Source organism: Oreochromis niloticus, linkage group LG3 (assembly GCF_001858045.2).
Source record: "Oreochromis niloticus isolate F11D_XX linkage group LG3, O_niloticus_UMD_NMBU, whole genome shotgun sequence".
Classification (NCBI taxonomy): domain Eukaryota; kingdom Metazoa; phylum Chordata; class Actinopteri; order Cichliformes; family Cichlidae; genus Oreochromis; species Oreochromis niloticus.
The window spans coordinates 25,251,915-25,276,732 of NC_031967.2; the positions used below are offsets into that span (position 1 = coordinate 25,251,915).

Genomic DNA, 24,818 nt, shown 5'->3' on the forward strand with positions numbered 1-24,818 from the left:
CTGCACTTCCTGTATATACACCTGGTGAACTCTGTAAATAAATCCTTATGTTCAGCTGATTCAGGAGTCCTGCGTTTGAGTCCCCTGCATTGAACCCTAACAGTAAATTTTTATGTATATTTGAATTAAGAAATCCACATAAGAAAACCACATATAAATTAATTTTTCTTTGTGTAACTTCAGATTGCCAGATCATTGTCATTCTCCACCTTTCCCATACAGAAAGACCAGTGATATATAAACATTGAGTTGTGTTTACAGCTGGTATTCAACATAGGGCGCAATTGGTCTGACTTCCTAAATAGCCAGGTAAACAAGACATGCTGTTCCAAAGCATGGAGATAGCACAGGGCAACCTGGCTCCCAGCTGTCTCCTTGTGCAGGTCCCCAGTGGGAGATATTTGTAACTCTGCATTTACTTGAACAGGTGAAATTCAAACAGGGTCATCAGCAGCAACCCAGGGTTAGGCCGGAGGATAACCCCTGTGTCACCTGCATCATTGCCTTTGGACCAACAGAGCATGCAGCACACAAAGGATTATGTCAACTGTGGCCTTGTGGGGGTCCAGCTGGTGGACCGCACACCAGAAGGCAAACCCCCGAAAGAAAGCAGTAGGCAGTCCTGGTGGATGGCGCACAAAACTCCTGCAGCATTCTCACTTTTAGGTCACGCCGTGCATGGAGCCTCTCACTCTCAGGGTACAGGCTGTCACCCTGAGTCCTACTGGGAAAAGGTGGAACAGTGACTGTTAGATTCGTATTGTTGATTGTCATTTATGCTTAGAAATATCTACTCATATATGCTTAGAGTTGTATAATCAATGTCATGTTGGTAGAGGTTTGATCCTTAATCATGTGCATTCCAGAGTGTTCTGGCATTCACACCCACATCCTTGGAGCAGGGGAGAGGTTATATCTGCTCTTACTGATATATGGTATAGCAAACACACGCATATCTGTTTTAGTCTAAGTGCCTTTTGTTTAGATGAACTGCTGGACTTCCAGACCAGCAGGTTTAGGGAAGTCTTTATGGGGTCACACTCTGACCCCCCCCCCCCTCAGTGACCCCCTCACCTGGGACAGGAGGTCCCTCAGAACAGGGAGCTCCCGTGGTGTCCTGGCCATGACTGGCAGGATAGCTGAAAACTAGCATGTAGGGCCAAAGAGGGGCCAGCAGGATCAACCTCAACTCCTCAGTCTGGACCCGGTGAAGGAATAACTGGAGGAGGAAGTATGGAGAGAGAGCCTGTGGCCAGGTGTGCACCAGGTTGTCTCCAGGGAGAAGAACATATGGCAATGTGTGAATTCTCTGGGGGGAAAAAAGGTTTACTTCTGCCCCACTGAAGTGACTCCACATCTGGATGGAGTCTCCACTCCTTTTGGATTGGACTCCACCTCAACATATTGTAATGTTATGTTCAATGGCTCTGGCACATAAACTGCTTTCAGTGAATAGAGCTGGGTGAGCTCACTGCCACAGTCTGGTAGCTATCGTGCAGAGGAGGGGAGACTCACAGTCCGCTTACCTGTAGATGTAAGCTACTGCGACCATTCTTTGTATCTTGATGATAACATGGTACCATAACAGTCGCGACAGAAACTGCTTGAGTGCCAGGATGACAGCTTGCAGCTCCAGCATATTTATGTAGGAAACGCCCAATGACTGATATAACAGCTATTGACCGTAGAGCCCTCAGCCTCAGGAGCTGACCCGCGAGTGAAGCCCAAATGGATCTAGGCACACCCCGAAGGTCTGCTGTCAATTCGGGGTGAGGGACATGGAGGCTCTGATGGACTCCAGGGTCATGCCCAGAAATGATGTGATGTGTGAAGGCTGCACGTGATATGAGCAGAGCTACATGGCTGCAAAACTGTCCTTTAGTGCAGCAGAAGGATACAGCCCGATGGAGTGGGAGAAACTCTCACCCACTGGGTTAACAGCCAGTCGGCCACAGAGAGGACCCACTAGCCATGTGAACAAACAAGACTGTGGGCAAGATGCCAGAGGGGCTCTGACTTTAAAGCATGTTTCTCACACAGCATGCTGGTGTTCTTGGCTTCTTGGTCTTATGGGGTGCAGATGCTCTCAGCACAATTTACCACACTGCTGGGTGTTATCTACACTAGTGTATTCAACTTTTCTTGAATGTTTTGATTCTGGGTCTCATCATGATGCACCTTCCTTGTGTTTCCGGGGTTTTGATATTATGAAGATTAAGGGCACAACTTCACAAATCTGAATACAAACACACACACAAAGAAAAGAAAGGGGGTTGATAATGTTTCAGATTAATATTAATTGACAGATGCCTCAGCGTGTAGACAAGACTACATATGACATGTGAGTCTAGTGGTTCAGGTCACCCTTTAATTATTTTCTGACCCCCCCTTTGTTTCTCTGAGCAGACTGTGATGACTGCATGTGTGTAAAAGACTGTTGTTGGTTTATTTTTATCTGCTGAAAATCTGATACCACAACATTTCTGTCTGGGCCTCCAAGAAAAGAGGAAATGCAGCCTGTGGTTTCAGCCTGTAGTCTAAGTTTGGCTTCTTTAAAGTCAACACAGCACAGTGGAAATGTGCAGGTATGACAATGTGTGAAAACAGGTTAAAAGTAGCTTTATTGTGGTGATGACACATGCTGGACTAAAGAATAAATAAAGCATGTGGGCATCAAGAGAAACGGTGAAAAGCTTGTTTCTCACGCTCATGTCTTTAAGAGTCTCTGCATGGACGTGCTGTAAATGTTCATTTATCTCTGAGATAAATAAAATCATCCATCACTCTCTCTGTCCACAAAATCATATACAGACATATTCAGTGTTTGACTCCAAACTGTCTGCTGGACTCTGCAGTATCACAGAGTCCCCAAGTTTTTAGGCCTTTTTAGATTTCATATCTTGAAGCATTACAATATTAAAATATAGATACTGAATAGTGCTGTCAGCGTTAATCTCATTAAAATTAATGCCATAACCGCATTAATGGCAAATCTCCATTAGCGAGTTAACGTGGACCGCCCCATGCATGGAGCTGCACAGAGTCAACGCGTTATCACCGTCAAGCCTCGTTAATGCGGTTATGGCATTAATGTCATTTTAACAAGATTAACGCTGACAGCACTAGTACTGAAACGTTTGCACTTATATAAATGTATAAGCAGCAAAAAAGGTAAAAACAAGAAGTTATATCTTAATGCATTTGATCTTTCTAAACAAAAAGTGGTGGGATTGTCATGGTCCTGAGTCTCTGGACTCAGTGGTTTTGTTTTGATTATTATATATTATCGTTGGTTTTGTTTCGTTACAACCTCTGTTCCAGTTCTGTCAGGTCTCTGTGTATGTCTAATGTTTCTGGATCTAGGTTCATGCTTTCTGGTTGTTTCCTCCTCGTCATGTTCATTAGATTCAGCTGTGTCTCCCTCCTGTGTCTAGTTCCCCCATTTCCTTGTGTGTATTTATAGTGTGTGTTTGCCTGTGTTCCTCGTCGGTTCATCTGTGTTATTCTGCGTTATTTGTCATCTCTGTGTCTCTCTGATCTTATGTTTTCCTCTGCATGTGACTTTGTGAGTTATGGTTTCAGGTTTTGTTTACTATTAGTTTTCCCCAGTTAAGGTTTAGTTTTGCCCTCGCCTTTGTTATTCACTGTGCACTGTAAATAAACTCACTCGCATCACCACCGCTGTCTGCAAATTGGGTCCTCCTTCACTTCACCACATGACTGCTGCCCCAGCCGTGACAGGGATGGAAAAACACACCTGCTGTTAAAGAGTCTAAAACACTTGGATATGAACATGTTGGTGAGTGTGTGTAGATGATACTGCAACAAACCTCAATCATAACCTTTGTAAGAAAGTGTTTGACAGAATGAAGGATGGAGCCTGTGTTTTCATGCTTTTACTATGATTAGTACTATAGCCTGAGTGACAAACTGGGGCACACTACATGCTCATGTGGAGGGGACGAGCCAATCACAACGTAACCGCACTTTAAAGTATTGACTGTTCTGTTGTCCTTTTGGACTCAATGTGGGTGGAGCCTATAGTAGCTGTCATAGTGTGAAAGATAACCTAGACAGGTTATAGAGAGACAGACAACCATTCATGTTCACATTCACACCTGCAGGCAACAACCTGAATCACCAGTTAACATATTAATATATGACTTTGGACTGTGGGAGGAAGCCAGAGTACCCGGAGAGAACCCAGACAGACAACCATAGTGGGAGTTGTCCCTTAAGAGGGTCATGAATCCACTATTAATTATGTGTGTCATGACATGAGACAAGATGTGAAAAGTGGGGCGGGTCATTGTGCTGCATTCCAGATACCTCCGAACTTGGATGTTGGAAATTGGGCGTGGCGTCACTCCCGAGTTAGTACGTTGTAGAAAAAGACAGGAAACACAGGATTTGTTTTGGTTCTTGGCAAGGTAGAGCGATACAGGTATGATAGTAGTGCAGTATGATACTTGTTGTTTTGACTAATCAGTGCTCAAACATAATCATGGCTTATTCAAGGAGTTAAAAATACACAACAGTGTAAAGTTTTTTGTCACGGCCGGGTGGCCGGTGCATGGTGCAAGCCTAAAAGCAGATGTTCGAAACAGGAATGAACTTAACAAAAACTGAGACATTTACTTTAGGTTGGACCAACAATATAAATGAAAATCGAAAGGAAACTAGGACGATGTTAACAGTAAACTAAACTGGGGAAAACTAACACACAGACACAGTGAACTTAAAACTTGACTGTGACCAACATGAATGACATGAACACCTGAGACGTAACTCGTGATGAACAGAAACATGGCACATGGTGAAAAGATGACCTGCCAATGAACGAATGAAAACTCACACCACACGAGGGTGAAGAGGGAAGTGGAAACACAGCTGGAAGCAAAACTAAACACAGAGCGTGATACTGTCAAAATAAAACAGGAAACATGCAGACTAAGCAACACGGACCTGAGACTCAGACCAGGGAAGAAACAGACATGGAAGCAGAAACGGGAGGTGAAGAAAAAATGACATAACTGGATGCAGAGCGAGGGACACAGACAGACAGAGAGAGAGAGAGGGACAGAGATCTTCTGTGTTATTTAGTGCATTTATGGAGTGGCTGTTTGGTTTCTTCAGTGTAGAGGTCCAACTCCTCACTGCATATGTCATGACAGGACACTGCACAAATCACATAAAAGTCTCTGACAATAAAACATAATTATGAGCTGATAAAATATGTCACCTGACCTGAAACAACAGAAGGTAAGAAGAAAACACAAGAAGCAAGCCTGCATGTTTGCAGTGGACAGGAAATGTGAACACGTCACACAACTGCTGTGGTCAAAGCTACAGGAGCTGTTTGAGGTTTCTATAAAAGGAAAGGAAGCACAGAGAGGCCACAGTCAGAAGAAACACTCTGGTCTTATCTGTATTAAATGCAGCTTCTCTTTTTATTATTGATGTAAAGTCAAAGTGTTTGAGATCAGCTGAGGATCAGAGTGCAGCAGGGCTGGATGTGAGGATGGGGCACTCTTTGCTCTGCATGACGGGCTTATTGTGTAAGTACATTTGTGACATTGTTTGAATGGCACTGATTAATGAAAGTGTTTCTCATGTGTGAGAATTAGAGTGTATCACTGGTTTGAAGTGTTTATCTGAGAGTTTGAACAAAGCATATTTGTGATGTTTATGATAGTTACAGACAAATGTTGGCTGGTTCCTTGGTTCAGTTTAGTCTGGAGTATCGTGTTGGATACACAGCTGCTTGTTGCACTTGACTCATTGTCATTGTGTACAAGTTCATATATTAATAATATTACGTATGACGTATTACTTGTTATGCACAGAAAGAGAAAAATACTCTTAAACTCTTAAAACTAATTATCATCATTTGATTGATTTTCTCTCAGTTTGATCCTGATGATGATTTATCTTTATCTCTTCTACATTAATGCTGATGGTGAGAAATGGTTATTTTTCTCTCCTTTTTGTCCTATTTGATGCTCAATAAATAATTAGACTTTTTTTTTCCTTTTTAATGTTAACAAAAGAAAATCAGATTTTATAACATTTCATAAAATAAATACATAATTATAATAAAGGTCAATCAAATGGACCAATATGGCAAGGCCATGATGATCCACTTGGTAAAGTAAAGCTGCTTGGCATCTTTCTTGGCCTTCAGACAACAATTCTGATGGCTAAAGATCCAAACGGGACAGGCAAAAAAAAAAAAAAGAAATGCAAACATTTGCAGTGAAATGTCAGAGACAGAACATATCAGAGTAGTTTAATTATCGTAGAGTCTAGAATAGGGCTGTTAAATATCTACACTTCGTTATTAAAAAATACTAAAACAGAATGAAGATACTCATTTGCATCAGTGTTGATATCCATAGTGTTGTCTTGGCTTCCTCCAGCTGAGGCATAATTTGACAGCACTGCTGCAGACAGACAGGCACGCAGCTCCTCCCCTCACTAACAACTGAATGTTCATAATGTTCAACATTTTATGAATAAAGGTCAGAGGTCAGCAAAGCCCCTGTTTCACCAACGTTGAATTATTTAACAGTTATCAGAAATTCGTCGTAGGCAAATTCAACAACCTTTGTGTGTAGAACTCAAGTTCAGGAAGCACGCATAAAGAAGCCATTGCACTCCAGATTTACGCTCTCGCATATACGCATTTTTGACCTTTGAAGTTTTTTTTGCGCTTCTCCCTCCCTGCTGTATTTGGCTACACTTGCCAACCAATCAACATTCAGCAGATGCTGACATCATCAACTTCAAACAACGTGCAGTCAGGACCTTAGAGGATGCACGAAAGCATGTGTTGAGTGGGGGAAAGTCCCTCCCCCTCTCTGTCCCAAAGAAAAGTCTACACAGACACATTTGCAGGACTCTGCTCTCGAAGCTGAATCCTGCTTCTGTGAATCAGCTGAGGTTTGATAGTTTGGAGGGACACATAGTGCCACCTGCTTCAGAGATATTATTAAATAGTGATTAAAAATCTTTAAGTAATATCAAACTTAAAACATTAAAATGTAAAACTGTTGTAAAAAAGTACAAGATATGAATGCTGTAGAGACTCATTAATCTGATGATGTAACACACAGAGCAGTAAATCAAACATTTTTATTCCCATTAATTATTTTATCATTGAGTCCACTCTCAGTGCTGCTGTTGATTTCTGAGGCTCTGAAACTTTAAACTGGATCCATTTAAACCTTAAAGGTTACAGTCCCACAGCCTAAAAAAGGAAACGTGGAAATCACTTTAGTTTGTTTGGAGATCAAAGTGAAATTAATTTGATTTGATTGATTTGGTTTTGCCCAATTCTGACCCTACCATCTGAATGTTGGAGCAGAAACTGAGACTCATCAGACCAGGCAATGTTTTTACGCTTGCGTTTTTAAGCTTCTGTTGTCCAGTTTTGGTGAACCTGTGTGAATTATAGCCTCAGTTTCCTGTTCTTAGCTGACAGGTGTGGCACCTGGTGTGGTCTTCGGCTGCTATATGACATTTACTTCAAGGTTAGACATGTTGTGCATTCAGAGACGCTCTTCTGCATAACTTGGTTGTAATGAGTGGTCTGACCATTGACATCGAGTTATTTTCACCCAGTGAACTTCCACTAACTGGTTATTTTCTATTGTAACTATTCTCTGTAAAACTGTAAATGATCATAAATGACGTCCAGCGTCAGTCACATCTGTCACTTTGTTAAGCTGCAGTGTTGAATCTAAAAAAGAAACTGATCAGGAAACTAAACTAAACTAAACTAAACTAAACATGGTTTTAAGCACAAATGTTAAAACTGCATTCTTCCTGTTTCACCACTTACAACATTCATATAACTGCTGTGTTTGTGGCTGTGCTGTATCCAAATATTTAACCTTCCAAATGAGTTATTATCATCTGATTTTACTGCAGCTGTTCTCACTGAAAACATTTTATGTAAGAGTCATATAGTTGTAAAATCACTTTAATCAGTTTTTCGTTATAGAGTTTCAGTCTGTATTTGAAAATAAATGTTTATCTGCTAAAGTTTCAGCAGCATTTCCCATGAGCTTTAGCAACTGGCCCACTGTGTGGTTACAGGATGCTCAAAACAATGTCATTCTCTATTAATACAATTATAACAATTATAGCTACTTACATGGCAGCACCTCTTCCAGCTGTCTTGGGAGAGACGGGGTACAGACAGGTTACATCAGGGGTTAAAAACACCTTTAATTAGTTCCAGCAGTGTCTGTTTGCAGGTAGAGAGAGTTTGGTTTTACTCTTTAGATATATTTATTGATATTTACTGTCCTTTATTCATACATCTGTGTGCTTGAGGTTTGGAAATATTTATTAAAATTATTTAAAAAAACCCTTTGAAATAATCTTTATATGTGAGAAGACAAATGTGTGATAATACTGACGGTTTATGACAAAGATGATGATGATGATGATTTAATAATAACAATATTTAAATAAAATAAATGTTTTTCACATTTAAAACAAGTCTTGGACTTGTGATCTCCTCATTTCCTCTTTAACCCTCAGTCAGCTCACATATGTGTAATGAAACTTACTGTCTGTCTGTTATTGGTCAGTTTAGTCTGTGTGTTACAGGCATTTTCATAAAAATCTGACAAACATGGTCAGACCTTGTTAAGTTGTTATTTCTGTGTAAAAGGCAGGAAACAGAGAGAAGAAGTTTTAAAAACTCTTTGTTTCCTTCACAGCTCTTTGGTATCTGCTGTGCTGCTGCTTCACTCTCTCTCTTTACAGAAAGTTGGAGAAGTTTTCAGACGTGTCACTGCTGGATGTGAGGATGGGAGCCACTTTGCTCTGTGAGCTGGGCCTATTCTGTGAGTACATCACTGACTTCTATTGTTTGATTCATACTGATCCATAAACATGTTTTAGTAAGAAGAACAGAGCATCAGTCATTTGTACCATTTCAGGTCATGTGATCAGAGGACTCTCATGTTTGTTACCAACATGGTTGTTTGTAGACTGGATTAGATTTTAGTGCACTGACTCAGATCAGAGTGGAGCTGGTTTAGTTTATCTAAGAAAGGTTTGTTTCTCCATCAGTGATAATTTGATGCATACAAATCATAGCAGCCACTGGTACAACCGCAAGTGTTTGATTTATGTTATATTTGAGTGTCTTTAGTTTGATCATGTCTGAAGTTTCTGTCTTTATTGTAGTGCTCTGTACGCTCCTCTGCACTGGACACGCTCAAGGTGACTGAACAGTTGTCACTTTTTTCTGTCTTTTAATTTATTTGGTAAAGATTCATCTCAAAATACTGCAAACATCTTAATTACAATTGACTTATGTTTTATATTTATTTATTATTCAATATATGAACAGTGTATAAACATACTGTCACAGGTTGTGTTCGTGCATAAAAGTGTTTCAGATTGTTAACTTTGTGGTTGTGTTGGATTCTAGATGCTGTGCTAACTATTGAACCCAACTGGTCCAGTTTTTTCATTGGAGAGTTTGTTACCTTCAAATGTGACATGAAAGAAGGAAAAGACACTGACTGGCATTACCAAATCCTTAGGAATGGTCAGGGATTTCTCCCCTACGACACACAAAAAGAGAAGAAATTTAAACTGTTGTCTATACGTCACAGTGGTGAATATCAGTGCTCTGGTCATAGGAAGAGCTCACATGATACAAAGATCAGTAATACTGTCTCTGTAACTGTATTAGGTAAGTCCACAATGACCAGTAATGTGATGATTCATGTTGACATAATCATCTGAATCATAAACTTCTGAGTACGTTTAATGAATGTTGTCATTGAAACTTTTTTTTTTTCTGATGCGTTGAAACTTGAAACTTTAAGGACTACTGTATTTCACTGATTACTTTGCTCACAGCATACACAGTACTACAATACTCAGAGACTGTAATTTAATATTATTTCATGTGTTATTTTAATGTATAACAAGAATAACTGTGGATGAAATTAATTTTTTAAAAAAGGAGAAGAAGAAACATCATAAACTCCATAAAATCTAAGGTGATGATGTTTCTGTTATCTAAACAAAAAATGAGCAAAAGACATCTTAACCCATCATTGTGTTTCCTTCAGCAGTGAACTGCATTAGTTTACATTCAGTGTGACTTCTTCACGACAGAGAACGGACAAACATTTATACTGTGATTATTTCGAGATCTACAACCTGAATTACTGCAGCCCTGTCACCATGTTGAGACAGAAATCAGCTAAATTTTCAAGTGTCTTAAAGGAGAAAAAATGATTATTTCTGTAGATTTTAATTTGTTGGAATTTGAAATGAAAACATCGTTTAAAATGTAGGAATGTTTTTGTACTTTTATAGTGGATCAGGGGTACATTTTCTTTCCTTGTTTTTCATTACTGCAGATAAACCCAGGGCCACACTGACAGCAGGAACAACAATCATACCAGTAGGGGGCAGTGTGACACTGACCTGCTCTGTGCAGAGCTCTGATGGATGGAAATATGAGTGGTTCAGACGAACCCAAAGAACCTCTGAAGGTAAAATCAGAGATCAACAAAACAGAGATATCAGAGTATCTCAAGGAGGAATCTACAGCTGCAGAGGAACAAGAGGAAACCCAGTTTACTACACTGATATAAGTGATGATGTCACCATTGAGATAACCTGTGAGTTCAGTCATTTAGTTTGAAATATAGATTAAGGTGACCATATTTTGATTTCCAAAAAAGAGGCCACTTGGCTTAGTCATGAAGAACTTGCTTAAAGAAACATAAAATCGGCACTGTCTTGTTGGTATATGTATGATTTTTTATACATTTTACATCAGATGAAAACTTTGGTTGTAAGATTCCGTGTCAATGCCCTACCTGGCCCCCTGGCAAAACTTTGCTAGACCCGCCCCTGCACAGTTACCACCTGTCAACTACTTAGAAAAGGAGCCTGATGTTATTTCTCAGAAACAGTTCATAACTTCCCTTCAACTCATTCATGTCACCTAAAAGGTAAACCTGTTTCTCCATCACCTGTTCAGCTCTGATGATTCAGTAAGGACATCTCATGGTTTCATCTTCATGTTTCTCTCTCACCACATATCCAAACCGATATCATGACCAGCAGCTTTTACGGCTGTGGCTCCAACAAACATCAGCTGATACTAAAAATTAATATTTGATAAATTCTAACAACAGCTTATCAAGCTTAAACGCGCTGCTGTTGTTTAGCGCGACATCCGCTGGTTTCCTCTTTCTGGCGCAAAGTGGGTGATAAACAAACAAGAGAGAAAAGCTGATCAGCTGATCATTGATCAGTTTCATGATTGAAGTAGCATTAGGAGAGGAAGGGGAGAGGATGAGAGAAGAAGAGGCAGCTGTGCAGCGTAAAGACACAGAATAACTCCAGCTTTGTGTCTTTTTTCTTTCTAGCTGAAGTACTGGACAAACTGTGTTCCTCAGCTCAATACGAAACGCGTAATATTTTCTCTGAATACGGGACGATTCCGTTTTTACGGGACGGTTGGCAACTCTACTAACTAACCTTATGAATAAAATAAAGTTCACTATCAGTAACATCATAGCACCCACCCAGCTGTATAGAAACTCCGTCGTGCTAGCTAGTACGCAGTACGAGTTATTGTAACTGACTGTAAAAAGTCAGCAGAACGAAAATAAACTACACCCAAACTTGGTTTAGGTGGAGTTTATTACGTGACCTGCAGTCTATCTGACCCAGATAGACTGCAGGTCATAACTTCTTACCTGAAGTTCAGTTCACCTGACACTCGGACCGGCGACCGCCTCGGGTCTCTTCTCCTCAGGGTTAACCCACCACCAAGCAACTCAGTTATTTTTACACATCGGCCAGCATCTGGCTAATCCACCACCTTTCATTGTTTATACCGTTACAAAAACAACAACAACAAAAAACCATCCGCCTGTAAAATTGAAAAATGGCCAGTCCCGCTATGGTCGGTACGAGGGAAATTTCTTTTGCAGTTTGTCTGAAAAGATGGACTTGCGCTTTGGGATCTTTTAAACATCATTAGGCGCGTTGCTGTGTGCTGTCTGTCCCGTCTGTGAGCGCAGAACAAGCGCTCACAAAGCAGCAGCTCGGGGATGAATGACGTCACATACGTGGGTCCTCTGTCGGAATATAAACCCGGACATTTTTATCAATCTCGAAAATCTCCCTGGACGCCCCGGACAGAGCGTGAAAAGAGGACATGTCCGGGGGAAAGAGGACGGTTGGTCACCCTAATATATATGCACTCATGATTATCAAACATACAATGTGAAGTTTTCTGTGTTGATTTCATGTTTCTATTTGTATCTCAACTGTTAATATCTATAAACAGTTCCCAATAAAGTTGTTGTAAAACAACAACCCAACTGGCCTCAGATATTCAGAGGTGAGACGATCACTCTGACATGTGAGGTGCAGGAAGGAGGTGAAACCACTGAGTGGGAGTATGAATGGAGAGGACCCAGGACACCCACACAGTGGACACACAATAATGATGTGACATTCAGAGTTTCTGAGTCCAGCAGTGGAGACTACATGTGTAAGAGTCGACGCAGAGATGACTCATATTCTTCAACAGAGTGGAGTGAAGCCTTCACATTGTCAGGATCAAGTAAGTCATGTTTGTTGTGTGATCTCCATTTGACAAATGTCATAATGGTCAGCACAGGATGAATTCAATGGTCTACAAAGCATGTTCCATTGTTAGTCAGACAAAGAGCTGCAGCTGATAGTAGCCTCATTGTAGACAGTTTGTCACCACTTTGTGTCATCAACTTTCAGCTGGTATAGAGACGCCAATGCTGACCTGCTGCTCCATCACCTGAGGACAATAATGACATAGCTACTACTACTACTACTACCACCCAACAAATAGCAGCAAATCCACAATCTTTTTTTTAGAAAGAATAAATGTTTCTGGCCTGTCATCTCATAAAACACTGCCATTTGTTAAAATAAAAACACACACATGACTGTGTTTAATACAAAAAGCAATGATGACCAATCAGATTTGGAGCTTTACGGAAAATATTCAGGGTTGGAGCCACATCAACTTCACCCCAAAAAGACATGAGGGCAAAGCAGCAGGTGGAGGAGAATTGAGGTAGGAAAGTTAAACGAAAAACATCAAAATAATATTAGTGTTGCTATGACTACCATCCTCAGCACCCCCAGTTACCTCCAGCAGGAGGCTAGAATATTGAAAATGATCATTTCAAACACACTCCAAGACCTCCAAAAGTTGTCAGTTTATTAAAATCAATTCCTTTTTAAATACAGCAAAGTAAATTTAAATGTTTCACAGTGTTGATCAAAATGGATTTAAAGTTTATTTACCATTCTCATTAAGATTTGTTCATATTTACCATTTCCATTTAGTTGTTTAAACTATTTAGATTCACTCATTTATTTGTTTGTTCTTTTTCTTTCTTTTTTTTTTTTTTTTTTTTTTTTTCTAAACGGAACTGCAGATAAACCAAAGGCCAGACTGAGAGCTGATAACACAACTGTTCCAGTAGGGGGCAGTGTGACCCTGACCTGCTCTGTGAACCCATCATCATCATTTGGATGGAAATACTACTGGTATAGAGATGAGAAATCCTCTGAAGCCCTGACCACACAAGATGCAGTTTTCCACTCAAATGGACAAATCAGTGTCTCACAGGAAGGACTCTACAGGTGCAGAGGAGGAAGAGGAAACCCAGTTTACTACACAGAGGACAGCGAAGAAGTTCAGATTAACAAAGCTGGTGAGTTTGTTTTCAGCAACAAATTTGAATAGATTATAAATGTGAAACAACCACTTTCAGCAAATCTCCAAATCAACATAAACTCACAATTAGTTCTGTCGCAATTCTACAAGTAACACTGCAAGTAGTATAGAACAGGAGTCACAACATCAGACCACAGAGCAGAGTCATGCTGACAGTTTCTGACAGGAAACAGAAAATCTCAATGTAAACATCAGTTTTTGATTCTTTATATTAAGATTTGACATGTTTGACCTATTTATAGAGTAGAAGTTGCCTCCACCAGTGTGTGAATGTGAGAGTGAATGAATAGTGGAATTGTAAAGCGCTTTGGGTGCCTTGAAAAGCGCTATATAAATGCAATCCATTATTATTATTGTTATTAAGTTTGTAAAGCAGAATTACTGAAGTCAACATTTTAAGAGAAACTTTCCAGTCGAAGTAATGGATTAAACACAAGAAAAATAAATTCTCAAATTTAAATGTGAAAAATAAAACTCACATAAACATAAGAGAAAAAAGTCTTCAAATATAAACAACAGTTAACTAAAATAGCACTGAGAAAAGTCTGACACACAACTTCGCAAGAAACCATTCATTACTTTTCAACAGGATCTGTCCTCACTGTGTCTCCATCATGGCTGAGTCCTGGAGCCTCAGTAACTCTGAACTGTGAGGTTGAACATCCGTCTGCAGGATGGAGCTTCTACTGGTATAAAGCTGTTCCTGATCTATCAGAGAAATCCTCCAGTTATGAGCTGCTACCTGATGGCAGTGGGACTGCACAGGACTCCTACATCATTCATGGACAGACACACACAGCAGGATATGTGTGCAGAGCTGGAAGAGGAGACCCAGAGTATCACACTGATCACAGTCAACCAAAGTTTGTCTGGTCTGCAGGTCAGTTTGAGGAATTTTAATCTTCATGTTGATGATTTGAAAGTCTGTAAATGTGGCTGCATAACTAGCAGGACTCCTGTGAACCACACAAAAGTCAAATGTATATTTCCACTGTGATATTTTGAATGCTAACATCTGTGAGCTTTGTCTCTTCACTGCATGTTGTTTCCAGATGTTCATTCAGCAGCGTCTCTCACAGTGAGTCCTGACAGAGTGCAACACTTCACCTCTGACTCTGTCTCACTGACCTGTGAGGGAAACTTCACTGAGTGGAGAGTGAGGAAGTTCTCTGAGGACGGTCGACTGTACTCTGACTGTAGGAGAATGACTGGATCCACATGTAACATCAACACATCAAAGTCAGATACTGCAGTGTACTGGTGTGAGTCTGGATCAGGAGAGTTCAGCAGTGCAGTCAACATCACTGTACAGAGTATGTTATTATACATTTACTTCTTGGATTTGAATGATTTAAACATCACATGAACATTTGTCCCAGCTTTGCTGAATGTGGAGTAATTTTATGTGGGAAAACACATTGTTACATACAGTAGTTTCTAAATGTACAAGATCAGATCTTCATGATAAAAAACATTTGTACAATCTGTTCTTATTATTGTTTGTCAGCTGTTTCTAAAAGTGTGCACCAGCTGATGTGACTGAAACAATTGTGTGTGATTGTGTCACAGATGATGGTAATGGTCCTATCCTGGTGAGTCCTGTTCATCCTGTGACTGAGGGAGCTTCTGTTAGTCTGAGCTGCAGTTTGAGAACACAAAAAATACTTTCCAATGTGTTTTTCTATCACAATGACAAAGTTATTCAAAATGATACCCGAGGGGAGCTGAAGGTCTCTGCAGTGTCAAAGTCTGATGAAGGTTTCTACAAGTGTCAGTACTCAGGAAGAGAGTCAGCACAGAGCTGGATGTCAGTTAAAGGTGAGCAGGATCAAAACATTTGACGTGATTTATTGTAGATGAATTATTCACGTACCCCGTGTGCTGCAAATGTGTACTTTTGTTTAAGGATTTCGTTTTTTTCATCAATAATGTTCAACAATGCTGTTTTATTGTTTTTTAATTAAGTACGTTGTGAATTTAGTTCAGCTTATTGTTTTTTAAGCTAAATCATGTATTAAAAATGAAACATTCTTATTTACAGTAGCTGTGTCCACACCTGAGAGCTCTTCATTTTCTCTTCTGATGATCTTTAGATTAATTCTTGGATTCATGTTTATTTTCCTTCCATTCTTGTTGTTTGGCTTCAGATGTTCCAAAGGTCAGAACTATATTTTTTCTTCTTCTTCATATATATATTTTTAAAGACACAGATCATAAATAAAGTGGAAACAAATTAGTATCACAGACATGAGGTGACTGATTTTCTCTGACCTGCAGGTGATCGTTGTGTCTATGAGACAGTCAGAAGATGTGAAAACACTGAAAATGGTAAAGTTTACACTTTCATTAATATAGAGCTTGTGGAAGCTGGATGATTATACAATAACTGTGTTTAACATGAAAGTCAATCAGATTATTATTTCAGGTCCAGCAGAAGGTGATTACACCAATGTCACATCTGTGATTCAGCTCAAAGTCATTAACAAGACAAGTGAGTGCACAAAATGTGAGATTTGAAATGCAAAATATACATTGGTAATTATTCTCACTGATAATAAATGCATTTGTGGACAAAACAGAGGGAGTTTGTTTTGAAATGCTTTCATTTGATCACCTCAACAGGGCAACGTGGTGACCCAGAGGAGAGCTCTGACTACAATGATGTCAATCCAAATTCAGCCACAGCTCGAAAATCTTAACAGCAGCTCTTTAGCTGTTTTTCTCTTTAAAGTCTCTTAAAAAGTTGAAGTGACTTTGAGTGAAAAGGAGAAGATTTTGAATTCAAAGCAATGATCCTGATAGCCTGAGTTTATATTTGCTTCAGAAAGAATCACTCAGTTTGTTTTGCTTGTTTCTCTCCCCGTAGATAATAATTTTAATGGACTTTAATGTTCTGTAGATCTGTTTTTTTTTTTTGTTGTTTTTTTGTTTTTTTTTACTTTTTTAACTGTTTCTTTTATTTGTAATATATATTATAAATGTCTTTCTGGGAAGCACTTTGTAACTTTTGTTGGAATTCAGAGATTCTTTTATTGCTATCATATAACCTGCCTTATGATAAATACATTAATAACATGTTCTACAGTATTATTTTATCAGTAATATTGTTTACAGGGTTCATATTGCATTGAATATGTTTGTCATTACACTGACCTTTCTATTTACAGGTGTAGTTATGATCATTTTATACACATTGCATATCTGTGCTTGTTTAGAGTTGATGTTCTATCCAAGAGGGTTTTAAGCTTCACTGCTGAGAGTGTCCAGGTGATACATGTTGAGGGAAGATGAGAACATAGCAGGTTAATTGCATGCATGCTTACAATACACATATTAATTTAGTAGCAGGCCTGAGCGAAGGCCCAAGTGTCTTCTGCTTCTTATTTGAGACCTGCGCCAATTCAGTCTACTTAGAGATTGAGGACGAGGGTCAATTATTAGCCCTTAGAGACCCTGAAGCTTGAAGTTATTACCTTAAAAGGAAGGTGTTATCAAAAAGAGAAGTTATATGTCTGTTTATAGTTATTAGAGATGTACAAGATGTACCCTTGTCTGTAAACAATGACTGTACACAATGTATTTTTGACCTGTATTTGATGTGTAGGTGGGGGTGTGATCCTCTATGCTATAAAACCAGAACCCAGTGTATTTTTGTCAGAGCAAAACAGCCCATGTGCTGATGGTTGTTCTCCGTTGTCAATAAACTCATCGTTTGATTGTACTTTTCTGGAGCCTCCGTCGTTTGTTGTCTGGTCTGCAGTTGATCGATCTCGCTTCATTTGGTGGAGGATGCGGGCAACTAAAGATCAGCAGAAAGAAGTACAGGTGTTTGTTGTCGAGGCGGAGGTCGGCCAGATCAGGTGATCGAACGGCAGACATCACGGTGATCGCTTGACTATTGGGCCCGCAAAAAGGTAAGGCACAAACCTCTTAAACTGAAATTGTGCTGTATTGGATTATAATTCTAGAATATGTAGTCAAGTGGTCATCCGTTGATCTCTGTTTTGAGTTTTGTTTGAAACGAAAACCTTTGTTGCAACGAAAGTGAAACTTAAGAGTAGTGTTGTGTTGTGTTCACGGTCGCTCGGAAAAAGCAGTACTGAGCTAAAAGTAACTAGAGATGTTGTTTTAAGGAAATAGAGAGAAGAGAGATTGAGCTGTGATTAAGGAATAAAGAGATTAAAAGTGTCTAAAGTTACGGAATTGAAGAATTCCCTCCCTAGGAAAGACGTTTCCTAGGATTTTACTAGGGGAAGGGCCCCGCTGAGATTTGTGGCCTCAGATATAGCCCTGGTGATCGCAGAGGATCATTGTTAGGGAGACACTAAATTAAGAGAAAGAGAATAAATACCGGACGAGAAGGTCCGAGGAGTTGATATATGTTTTTAAGAGAATAAATACCGGACGCGAAGGGTCCGAGGTGTTGATATGTGATTTAAAAGAATTCAAGTCAGCCGGGAGCCGATCAGTAAAACAAATGTGGCCGAAGGTTGGATCTGATATGAGGCGAACAGAAGACCGGTCTAAAAAATTAAAAGGTACGCACAAACCTGTTCAATAAGCAAATTTGTGCAAATTGGGTGAATTCTAAATTATCTGTTCGCTGAGTAGATGATCTTAACTATTGGCGCAGTAGTGGTAAAACTGAATTCTTGAGAATAAAGCAAAATGTTGAAGTAATGAATGAGAAACTTTGAAGTAATGAGAAACTTTGAAGTAAGGATAATGAAACTTTGAGAAACAGACAGTACTGAGTTAAAAGGTTATATGGTATTTCATGGTAAAAGAGAAAAAAGAGACCAATGCATGTTTAAGAATAGAAGAATATAAGTGTTATTGGTCTGCTTATGGTTTAATAAGTGTGAATAGCTAATGATCAAGAGGATCATTTTGGGAGACGCTTATTTGTCAGTAAAAGGATTAAGTTCGGACGAGGAAGTCCGACAGAAAACACCTGGTGTTGTCAGGATGTTTAAGTGACACAGAAGTTCAGAAAATCGAGTCAGAAATGGTTTTGTGGGTCTTGGTAAACTGATTTTGAAGGAAAATCAGTGTTTATTGTGCTGAAGTAACAGATCTGGTGGTCTGAGGAAAAGAAATAAATCGGTGAATGGTTGATATACTCACATGAATTTTGGTGGATCCGCTGAGGTCCAGAAAATAACCAATGCGGACTGTGTTGGTTCGAACGTTGATAAATGATCCAGGAAGAATTGCCCTGGGTCTGTGTCTGTGTGTGTGTGTTGTTCAGTGACAACATGCACAGTTTAAAATTGGGCGCTGTTCCTTCCTCTTTTTAGTTTCAAAACACAAAGGCTGTTGCATTAAGAATTACTGTGTGAAGAACGGCTTCACTTTTGATTAGGGAAATAATATGCTTACTTTTGGGTCTATGAAGATCTTGTAACATTCCGGTTGAGATGCCGGGGTAAAAAAGAGTGAGCTCAGACGAGGGAGTCTGAGAAAAAGACACCGTGAGTTGAGCAGGTGTTTAACTGACTCAGTCAGCTGTGATCTTGAGTTCTAATGGTAAGTTGATTCTAAAGGAAAATCAATGTTTACCATGTTGAAGTAATTCTGATGATATTACTAGGTGAAGAATAAGTTGTGTAAATGTGGACACACAATTGTGTTGAGATTGATGGATCGGCTGCGGTCCATCTGATAAGTGAATGCTGGGTAAACTGAGACAAGAAACTGTGTTTAAATCTTCACTGGCTGCAGTGAGATACATGTGCTGAAGATTACTGGACTCGGCGAGGTCCATATGATGAAGTTCTTGGGCAGATAAATGACAGAAACAGTTTCTGAATTTTGAGGAGAATTCTGAAGCACTGAGGTTGAATTTTCTCTGTGCTTGGTGCGCTGTGTGGACTTATATTAGAGTTATAAGTCCAAAGGTTATGACCTGGAGGTCATTCATGGTGTTTAAAGAAGAACAGGAATTAGAAAAGGATATTTAATGTCATATTTTGTGTAAATTGAGGAAAACTCACCACATGTGTTCACCTTTTTTTCATTTAAAGGGACACAGACATTAACACACACACACAGTTCTTGGGTGTGAGTTACTTCCTCTTTTAATTTTAAACTCCAACACATGTGTGCATTGAACTAGAATTTCATTTGGGCTAGTTAAAGATAAAGATGATATTAGTCAGTCCCATAGGTGGGAAATTTGTTTTGTTACAGCAAAAGTGCAAAGTTATGCAGCAGAAATTAGAAAACACTGGAATGCAATGAAATAAAGTAGAATAGAATAATATACACTAGAATAAAATAGAATACCAATACTATATACAGCTGAGTAAGAAAATACAAAATACAACTTTGTCAAAGAAAGAATTGCACATATAGCAGTCTCATTGCACGTATGAGGGTTCTGGTAAAGTACTAGTTCTGGTAAAGTAAAAGATTATGCTCAAAGTTTTATGCCCTGGAGGCCAAGAGTCGTGTGTAGAGAAAGCGTATTTTCAGTGCTTCTAAGTGTGTGAATGTTGTGAGTACTTGATTTGAATGATTCTGTGTGATTTGTACAAAATAATAAATAAGTAATAATAACTCATAGGAGAGTGCGTGAATAGAGGAGGCCTGAGAGAGTGTGTGTGCGTCAAACAGGAAGTCTAATTATAGCTGGGGAGAGACGTTGCAGCATGAAAACAGAGGAATTAGAGACTGAATGTCTTAAGAAAAAGTAATAAAATTATATTAATTACATGTTTTAGAAAAAGAAAGACTGAGAAAATAAATACATGAACTAACAATTACATTAATGAATAGAAAACGCACGTACACAAATTGCTACAGGAGAAATTATTGTTGGGAATAATTAGAAGTGGGATAGTTTAATACACCCAGGCAATGAAGAAAGCAGCTTACACTCCTTTAATTTCCAGAGCCAGTGTGTCCCCTCCCCTCATAGCACTCGTGCCCAATCGGCCCCCAGTATCAGGCGAGCATGGAAGGCTGGACAGCCCATGACGGGTAAGATCCCACCTCGAAACCCTGGGACAACCTAAGGCAAGGCGCAGTCACGATTGCTTGAACCTAGGTCCCTAAGCGAGCTTGGACTCACTGGTGGAGACGGGACTTCAAGGGTAAAGCCGCTGGGGCAGAGGGGGAAATGCTAAACAAACATGTCATTAACAATGACGAGTGATGAGCCAAAGAGGGGAGACACTCACTGTCTTTCAGGGTGAATTGTTCCCTGAACCTGAAATCAAGCTCTAACTTCTGGCTGAGGACAAGGAATGCTGTTATTTAAAGGGGGAGATCAAATTTGGGAAAGAGAAAAACTGACTGTTTAAGTGGAACCTTGTGAGGGAGTCTGAAAAAACCACGAAAAGAAACATATACACAATCACACACACAAATAGAAAATGCGTTAACCTTAGAATACAAAAGAGCTCATGAAGATCAGATAGCAGGTTGGGCATAGGAGTCTGTTTATCATGTTGTCCAACTCGCTTAGGGTGTAGTAGTTTTTAGAAGAGAAAATTTAGAATTTAGTGTTGATGGTGTGCAAGTTGTGTGGTGTTTAACGAGATTTTCTGTGTTTTGAGCAGGTGAAATTATGTTAAGTTGATCTGAGAGTGTCAGGACCCTGAAGAACTTGTGGCAAAATGTTCTGTGTTTAAGATTGTTGAGGTTGTTGTTGTAGTGATGGGTTACTTCTATCGGTTAGATTTGTGTTGTTTTCTTATTTTAATAGAGGGAGTTTTATCAAACATGCACATGTCTAAGGGGGTCCATGATTTTTTGTAACAGTGCACTTAGAAAAAACCTGTCAGGTGATTTTGTTTTGTGTTTTGATGAGCTAATAATCAGCTCTCTTCTTCTCATTTTTGTTCTAAGCAGGCCTGCAAAAGAGTGGATAACAGCGCTGAAAATTCTCGGTGACCTTCTCCAGATTACAATGGGCAGAGGAGAAGGCTAAGTCTCTGTCTAAAAGGATTGCCGCGAGCCAATCCAGTCCAAAACCAGAAAGAAGTATTTTCCTAAAAACAAAATAAAACAAATGAATGAGCGCATGTTGCTGAGAGTGAAGACTCTGATTATTTGCGAGGGAGTCCGCACTATCAGCAAGACCTGATGTTAATGCATGTGAGTGAATGTGTGTAAATGGATGGTGACTGGACGGACGAGGCAGACCATAGGTTGGACCGACTGGACACTGAGATAAAGACTGGACTAAGGTTAGACACATGACTGATGACTGTTCTGTTTTAAGTTCTCTTTCTTATAACACAGGTTGGATCATAAGTGAGGAAAAACTGAGTATGAAATGTGAAGTTCTGGTTAACACACAGGTTTTTGTTTCTAGGAAGTTCCAAGGATGCAGGCTGTGGATGGAGCCGAGAAAAGATTTGACATGATGATTAATTTGATTTCATTCCTTAAACACAGGTTTGAAGGGCCGGAGCATGTATACCTAATATGATATGACTAACCTTTTTCTTTTAATTTCCTAAGCTCGAGTGAAGGATTTTGAGTTTGTAACACATAAGATGTGTCACAAAAGGGGGGAGTTATAGGATTTAAGGTTTAATTTGAAATGGGTTTTAGGATCGTTTTATGACGTTTGGGGTTTTTGATAATTTACATATGGTAAAATTAAGGCAGAAATTGTTATTTTCATGTTCTTTTTGATCTGTTTTTATGCTCAGATGGTGATGGTTTATATCTTACCCTGGGTGTGTTTAACAAGGCTGACAGTGTTGCTCACACATATGAAGGGCATGGAGATTAGGTAAAGTTAATATGAAGGACAGAGCCTAGAACATGGTATTGTGAAACAACTTTGAATGATTAAAGGAACCTTAGATGAACACAGTAGATTAGTGAGGTGTAGCAGAGAGAGGCTTTTTGTTTTCCATCCTTTACAGGAGAAGATTTCAGGACCACAGTGATCACAGGGGTGGCAAGAATCCTGGAAGCCTGAGACCGAACGGAACCAACCGGAAAAAGGAGAAAAACAGAGCACAAAGACACCTAGTTGTTTATATTGCAAAGAAGTTTAGAAGCTTGTTAGACATAGGTTATAATGGGAGCATAAAAGTAATGAGAGGGACTTTAGGAACAGCTGCAGGATTTATATGTTATGAAAATGGCCCAAACACAGTGTTCAGACCGGATATGCGCTACCCGTTAAAGGGGGCGAAAAAAAATCAGGCCTAAGTTTGAAAGATGAAACAGGGTAACTCTATAAAGGATGTTTCCAAAGGTTGAGAAAATAATGTAGGACCTTTTACCAGGAGAAAGCTAATTGTATCTTTTACACTTTACAGTGTGCACGAAGGGAAGTCAGGAATAGTTTAAATTAGGATTGAAAAAATTAAACTAGGTGAAAAGGGGGTGTAGCAAGTAGATTTAGGGCAGCTCACAGCCTGGCGTAAACGCAAGGTGCTGTCACACAGCTTAAGTTATTTGTTTGATTTATTTTTATGACAAAATAATAAGGAAACATTGAAAACATACAACCCGTTGAGGAGACAGATAGGGTTGGGGAATTGAAAGGTTTTGTTTGTTTAGCATAATCTCTTTTGTTATATTTTAGCTTTAACAGGGAACATGGCTCTCTGGAGCTTCTCTCCTGATGCTACCCCGCCAAAGACCCTTATCCATAGAGACTATGTCAGCTCCCAAACAGACAGCAACAAACCAAATCTAGCAATAAACAACTTAAACATCAATAGTAACAAAGCAAGAACAATACAGAATCCACATCTGAACCGAAGAATAAAACAGTGAAATGTGGATTATTAAATATTAAGTCTCTCTTCAAAGCCTCTGTTAGCTCACGCCAAGCGGTCGCAGCAGATGGCTGCCTGTACCTGAGCGTGGTTCTGCCGGAGGTTTCTTCCTGGTAGAAGGGAGTTTTTCCTTCCCACTGTTGCCAAAGTGCTTGCTCAATAGGGGGTCACAAGATTGTTGGGTTTTTCTCTGTATCTATGAAGCGCCTTGAGGCAACTTTTGTTGTGATTTGGCGCTATATAAATAAAATTCAATTGGATTGTATTGAAGTAAACTTAATGTGATAAATTAGGAATTAGTTCATTTCTCAAGTGAGAAATGAAAAAGGGGGACTGGTGTTAGGAATAAAAGAAATATTTTAATGTGTATCTGCTCATTATCTTGTTTTATGTACTTTAATAATGAAGGCTTGTAGAGCAAGGCCACCTTTGACTCACAAACAAGTGCTCAGCCAGATTGAAAAACAGGAAGTTTTAGTGCACAAGGCATATTAATAGATATAGACACAAAAAAGAGGAACTCCCCATATAAAACAATGTTCAAGCCTGTGTGACGTGTAAAGTACCGAAATAACACCATATAAGTCACAGCTGATGATTCTAATGTTAGAGAGCTTTTGCAACTGGCGTCTGAGCTGTGCAGAGGTCTCTCACCCCCGGAAGATGATTGAATAAAGAAAGACAGGTACTTATGTAGGTCAGCATAAGGTTGAGTCCAACAGAAGCAAGGCACCCTACATGCATACAGCATGCAGCAGGGGTTGCCAAAATAATATAGAAAACAGCACATGTAGTGAGAGAACACCCACTAAAAGTTCTGACTACACACAGTGTGGTGGCATATGTGAACTCGCAGGCGATCACTATGACATCATTAGCACAACAGAGACTGAGTAAAGTTTTAGATGCTCCAAATCTGACATTTACACATGAAGGAATTAATATGGCAGATTTAATGGGATCAGGAGAACCTCATGATTGTACTAAGAAAGCAGAAGTTGAAGGGAAAGTCAGGGAAGATTTAAAAGCAGAACCTATCCCTGGAGCTGAGGATTGGTTCATAGATGGCTGCTGTCATCGTGATGAAGAAGGATCGAAAGCAGGCTATGCTATAGTCTGCAAACAAGGAACTGAATTTGAGCCCACGAGGAACTCCAGCAGTGGAAGGAGCCACGCTGGACGGGTCCTTATGAGGTTGTTGCCAGAACAACTACAGCAGTTCAACTGAAAGGGAAAGGCGATACCTGGTATCATTGGTCGCAGTGTGCGCCAGCACATGA

The 24,818-nt window shown here is 39.6% G+C and overlaps 1 protein-coding gene across 1 annotated transcript in view; it reads left to right on the plus strand.

Moving 5' to 3' along the window:
• LOC109194483 (titin) overlaps positions 1 to 24,818 on the plus strand; it is a 722,900-nt gene that overhangs the window by 48,037 nt on the left and 650,045 nt on the right. The window contains exons 3-4 of the mRNA XM_025905638.1: positions 10,398 to 10,661; positions 12,347 to 12,625. Of these exons, the coding sequence (XP_025761423.1) occupies positions 10,398 to 10,661; positions 12,347 to 12,625 (543 nt within the window). The remainder of the gene's footprint in view (positions 1 to 10,397; positions 10,662 to 12,346; positions 12,626 to 24,818) is intronic.